This window comes from Dipodomys ordii, unplaced genomic scaffold (assembly GCF_000151885.1).
Source record: "Dipodomys ordii isolate 6190 unplaced genomic scaffold, Dord_2.0 Scaffold414, whole genome shotgun sequence".
In the NCBI taxonomy this organism is placed as follows: Eukaryota; Metazoa; Chordata; class Mammalia; order Rodentia; family Heteromyidae; genus Dipodomys; species Dipodomys ordii.
In genome coordinates, this window is record NW_012267630.1 from 3,110 (window position 1) to 9,091 (window position 5,982).

Here is a 5,982-nt window from a genome sequence, read left to right on the forward strand (position 1 = left end):
GGAGGCTGAGTCGGGGTCTCCCGGGGAGGCTGAGTCGGGGTGTCCCGTGGAGGCTGAGTCGGGGTCTCCCGCGGAGGCTGAGTCGGGGTCTCCCGCGGAGGCTGAGTCGGGGTCTCCCGGGGAGGCTGAGTCGGGGTCTCCCGCGGAGGCTGAGTCGGGGTCTCCTGCGGATGTGGAGTCGGGGCCTCCTGTGGAGGCTGAGTTGGGGTCTCCTGCGGAGGCTGAGTCGGGGTTTCCTGCAGAGGCTGATTCGTGTTCTCCTGCAGAGGCGGAACCTGGGTCTCTGGCATAGGCTCCGTTGGGACTGTCTCTGTAATGGGTTCTGAGGTTGTGGAAAGTGGTAGGCCCATTGTTTTAGGTGTGACCTTGTGTGTCATTGGAGTCCAGGTTGGAGTCGGACCTGTGATGGAAAATGGGGCTTGGGTTGTAGAACCCTTGGGTGGTGTTGAAAGGTCAGTGAAGGTGTCCTGTATGGTTGGCGCAAGCCCAACCTCCATATTGGGATCTGGAGTAAAGGTAATTGCTATGTCAAACGGATGAAGTGAGTCTTCAGTCAAAGGGGGATGCTGAGACTCAATAGGGGGTAGAAAGGTTACCTCAGGTTGTTCTGGGGTTGTTTCCTTCAGAGCTGAAGAATGTTCATGCTCTATGGTGGAGTCTGGAGTTAGTGTAACTTCCAGGTCAAATTCTTGAATTGTCACATTGGGCAATGCTGAAGGCTGAGTTTCATTCTGACCTGTGACGAGAACTGTCACCCCCTGATTTTCTTCCGATTGTGCCACATCCTCTGTAGGTGGCTTTGTAAGCTGACCTGGGGCTTCATCTACAACACCTTGCACAGTTACAGTCAGTTGGATGTGTACAGGTTGAAGTGTTACCCAAGGGTGCTTTTTGAGGTCCGTAGAATGTTTAGGTGTAGTAGAGATTTCTGGAGTAATTGTGAGTTCCAGGTCCACAGGTTGAGATGTGACACTGGGCAATACTGGACCCTGAGTTACATCTTGATTTGGAGTGGGACCTGTCGTCTCATAGTGCCCTGGAGGTTGCACCACCATCTCATGAGGCAGCACTGGAAGCTGAGTTGGCTCTACATCCTGAACTGAAGGAAGTTCTATGTCCAGTGGAGGTACTGGAAAGGGTTCCACCTTCTCGGGGAGTTGTGCAGGCAGAGATGAAGCCATTATGGTAATTGTAGAAGCACTTTGCTGCTTCTGAGAAGTCTGAGTTGTAGTCTCTTGATGGACTGAAAAAGATCCAACATTTTCAGGGCCTTGAGGAGGCTGGGAAGGGAGGCCAGACTGGTTTGGAGAAAATTCAACTTGTTCATTAGTCTGTGGAGTTATGGTCAACTCCAGATCCACATGTTTCATTGTGGTTTTTAGGTAATGTTAGTTCATTATGACCTTTGAACACTGTTTCCAAATCTAAAGGTGAAAATCCCCAGCTATCTGACAGTAGAGGAATACTGTAGTCCATACTGGGCATTGGTGACGGAAGTAGAAGTCCTTGCTGGCTGGTTGGAAACTCAGTACTCTCAGAGGGCTTGGGGAGCAGAGTTGTGCTCTCTTGTTGGCTTGGAGAAGGTTCCTCAGGAAGCTCTTCAAGCCCTGGAGAGATTCCTTCATAGACTGGAGAGTGTTGATGCAATGCAGGGGGTCTTGGCTTCAGGGTTGGGACCTCATTCTGGTCTTCCAAGGGACCAGACTGTTCAGAGAACATTGAGGACTGGTCAGGGACCTCCTATTGGGTTGTCATCTCAACATCATTCATCTCTGAGGGGTTAACGGTATTGTTCTGTAATGGTGCAGGTGGAACCTCATGAAGTTCTGTAGCTGGAACAATTTCATTAGGAAGCTCTGGAGGCTGAGGTGGCACTTCTCCCTCTGGAGGCTGGGTTGGAGGTATAACCTCTTCAGAGGTCTGTGTAGTCTCTGCTGTGGCTTCCTGTTGGGTGGAAGGCTTTTCATGTCCACTAGGTCCTGAAGCTGGAGCCTCTTCTTGGATTGATACAGGTATGGACACTTGAGGCTCTGGTGGCCCAGCTGGGGACTCTTGCTGGGTTATAGAAAGTCCCATATCATTCCCTGGGACTGAGGGATAAGCTGGAGCCTCAGTGGGGATTGGAGAATTCCCCCACGCATCTGTTGACTGTGGTGTTATGGTAATCACCACATCTGGAGGCTTACCAGTCAAACTGTCCAAGTTTGAATGCTGAGATTCATTCAGACCTGGAGGTGAAATTGTCCATTCATGATGCTCAGACGACTGAGCTGGTTGTTCCTGCTGGGTTAGAGAAGATTCAACCTCCCCATTGTGCTCTGAAGCCTGAGCAGGGACTTCAGGCTGTATTACAGAAGGCTCAGTCTCCCCAAGAGACTCAGGTTGAGATGCCTGCTCCTGCTCACTGAAAGCAGGTTCTGTCTCTTCTCTGTAACCTGCAGGACCAGCTGGAGCCTCATTGTGGGATAGAGGCGATTCAGTCTCCTTGGTAGGCATTGCAGTGATGGTCACTATCACATCTGGGGGCTTATCTGTAATATAGGAGACGTTGGCATGGTGAGCTTGGACCTCTCCTGAAGACTGAGCTGTCAGCTCATGGTTTGGGGGACTTACATCTATGCTCTCCAAGGGGGCCCCTGGAGCTTGAACAGGAGCCTCCTGCTCACCTGGAGGTCTGACTCCCTCAAAAGGTTTTTCAGGCTGAGCTGGGGCTTCTAGATGGGTTTCAGAAGGTTCTCCAAACTCTGGGAGCTCTGAAGGTTGAGCTGGCGCCTCTTGTTGGGTAGATGACAGCTCTTCCTCCGGAGGTCTCCCTGGAGGCTGGCCTGCAGTGTGTTGGTGACTGGGAGTGGTGAAGGTAATCTGCACATCTGCAGGTTGAACTGTGGCATCTGGCAGTGTTGAATGTTGAGGCTTTTTTTCTACTGATGGCACAACCTCCTCGCTAACAAGCTGTTGCACTGGGTGCTCTTCCTGAGCTGCAGGGGACCGGAGCTTCTCAGGAGTCCTGGGGTTTTGAGTATGGGCCTGCTGGTGGAACTGAGAAGATTCATCTTGCTCAAGGGGTTCTAGAGGTTCATCAGCATTGTCTTTGCCTTTCTGAGGCACACTGTCAACATAAGCCACGTTTATATTTGGATCTAGCTGAGATTGTGCCAATCGGTTTTCAGCTGCTCTCAGCTGAAGTTTTTGCTGCCTCCGCTCGTGGAAACCAACCCAAACTGGATCCTTCAGCCGCTCCTCGGGTGCAAGAACAAATGCTTTCCCTTGTGAATTCACAGTATGTTTTGGTATCTTAGATGAAGGTTGCTCTGAAGCCTCAGCTTGAGCAACCTTTTCTTTGGTACTTTTGAGTGGATCTAGCTGAGATTGTGCCAATCGGTTTTCAGCGGCTCTCAGCTGAAGTTTTTGCTGCCTCCGCTCATGGAAACCAACCCAAACTGGATCCTTCAGCCGCTCCTCGGGTGCAAGAACAAATGCTTTCCCTTGTGAATTCACAGTATGTTTTGGTATCTTAGATGAGGGTTGCTCTGAAGCCTCAGCTAGAGCACTGTTCTGTGTGGTACTTTTGAGCGAATGAGGCAGAGGTCGGGCTGGGTTGTGATCCTCACCTAGCACAGGAGGTAGCTGTCCTGCAGAACCTGTATTGGTCTCCTTTGGCTCCTGAGGCTCAGCAAACATCTGAGGTGGAGCAGAAGATCCTAGCAAATAAAATCGTTGCAGGTGTGATGTGAGAAGAGGATGAAGACCTGGGCTTAGTAGGGTCCATCAGTATCATAGTTAGGGTAAAACAGTCACACACACACACACACACACACACACACACACACACACACACACCATCATCCCACCACCCCATTTCCCATAGGACCAGGGGAGGGTTCTTAGTAGGGTCCATCAGTATCATAGTTAGGGTAAAACAGTCACACACACACACACACACACACACACACACACACACACACACATAGTAGGGTCCATCAGTATCATAGTTAGGGTAAAACAGTCACACACACACACACACACACACACACACACACACACCATCATCCCACCACCCCATTTCCCATAGGACCAGGGGAGGGTTCCAGGCCCTGATGGAAGGTGAAACCACACTTTCTCTCACCTGACCTCAACTTCTCCCCTCCCTTCCCTAGTTAGCATTGGCCTTACCTGAAGCAACAGGCACACCTATAGCAAAAGCAATACAGTTTTTTATAAAGTAAGGTCGGCCTTGGGAAGGTGGAGCAGGTTCCTCCCTCCTCTTGGATAAGTCTCCACCCAGTACCTGTGTCACATGGGTAAGGAGGTCTCATCTTGGGCTGCACACACCCCCCCCCACACACACACTCACACACACTCACACTGCCTGCCTCCCCCCATTTCCCTTGGGACCAGAGGAGGGTCCCAGGCCCTGAGGGAAGGTGCTGCAACAATTTCCTTCACCTGGCTGCAACTTCTCCCCTCTCTTGTCCTACTTAAACCTAGGTCCAACCTCAGTCCACCCCATCTTTCAGGCATGTGGTCTCTACCTTGCTTGGCAGGGACAAGTGGTTTGCCTGAAAGCGTGTGGTGTTCTCTTTAGCCGCTCCCTACATAAAGCTACCTATTTAAATACCTCACATGAATGGTGCTGTGTAAACTTGGCAAGGGTTTAAAGGCAGGATAAGTGGGATTCCTCTCCGTGTTGTGCCCCCCCATTTTTCTGTGTTTTTCCTCCTTCCACTTCCCTCCCCCCGAAGAAATTCCCAGTTCTGCCGGCCTTTTTTCCACGAACTGAAGTGTGCTGCAAGATGCTACACTAAATTTTTCGCCAAAACTGTTGCTGGCCTCCTCATCCACGCTCACCACTTCTCCATTCAAGTGAGTGAAATGTGTCTAGAGGGCTCTGGAGGATGTGGGACGCTGCTTCCATCGAGTAAGCTCTCCTTCACTCACCAGACTGGCTGCCTCCTGAGCTTTTAAGCCTGAGCTGGGACACTCAGTCGGAATGCCTCTTGCATTTGCCATGAGGCCTGGTCAAAATATTCTCAGAGATACAGTTTTTGCCACTGCAATTGTCATGGTCAGAAGTCTGTTTACTGTCAAGCTCTTTTGTGCTCTCTCCTACTTAAGTTTCTCCAACCTGTTGGCTTGTGCCTGCAAGAGTGCGACGCAGGCTTGGTCCTGCGGATGCCCCTTTAGGTTCCCTCTCAGAGTCTAGCCATTCTAGGTTTGATTTTTCAATTTCTCTCTGTCTCTGTCTCTCTCTTTCTATTTCCCCCTCCCACTCCCTCCTGACTGGAGATCATTTAACTTGGTCTCAATTTAAGTTAAAACTGTCAGGCCACTGGAGGGCAGAGGCAGCTGAGAAAAGCCACTTATACACCACCTGTCTGAGTCCTTCTTGAGGGGCACTAGCCTGAATCCTCTGAAGCTTGCAAAACAAGTTACCTGCTAAAAGTTCCTGCTGACCCCGGCCATATAAACCCTGCCACAACCAGACTCAGTGTGACCTCTCTGATCCTGACCAGGGAGTTCTCCTAGGAGTGTACCCCAATGTACTTTTCTTTTATTCACCTTTAACTCCTCCTGCGTGTTCTTTCCTCACTTAAAACCATAGATTGGTCTGGAACCCAGGAAGGTGGTTGTGCTTCATTCACTTAGCTCTAGAATGAGCAACTGGCACTGCCCCTTCTAGGCTTCTCTCTTCCCTTCCTTCTTTGCTGAGGCCTCCTCAGTCAGGAGCACAGAACCTGCTGAGCTTACTTTGAGCAAAACAGCCACCTGAAGAGACCTTATGGCCTTTGCCTCTGTACGCTCTGCGTATGCTGTGGATGGCCACCAAGTGGCTTGGGATATTATTGGCTGTCTCTGAGGCCTCTACCTTTCTCTCTTTCTTTTTTTTTTTTTAAATTTTATTTTATTTTATTTGTGAACATACTGTACAGAGGGGTTACAATTGCATGGGCAGGATAATGCGTACATTTCTTACCAAGCATT

At 50.3% G+C, this 5,982-nt stretch overlaps 1 protein-coding gene across 1 annotated transcript in view; it reads right to left on the reverse strand.

Moving 5' to 3' along the window:
• LOC106001786 (mucin-2-like) overlaps positions 1–5,982 on the reverse strand; it is a 13,407-nt gene that overhangs the window by 1,651 nt on the left and 5,774 nt on the right. The window contains exons 3-6 of the mRNA XM_013036764.1: positions 4,174–4,191; positions 1,786–3,701; positions 1,533–1,704; positions 9–1,390 (exon numbers count right to left, since the gene is read on the reverse strand). Of these exons, the coding sequence (XP_012892218.1) occupies positions 9–1,390; positions 1,533–1,704; positions 1,786–3,701; positions 4,174–4,191 (3,488 nt within the window). The remainder of the gene's footprint in view (positions 1–8; positions 1,391–1,532; positions 1,705–1,785; positions 3,702–4,173; positions 4,192–5,982) is intronic.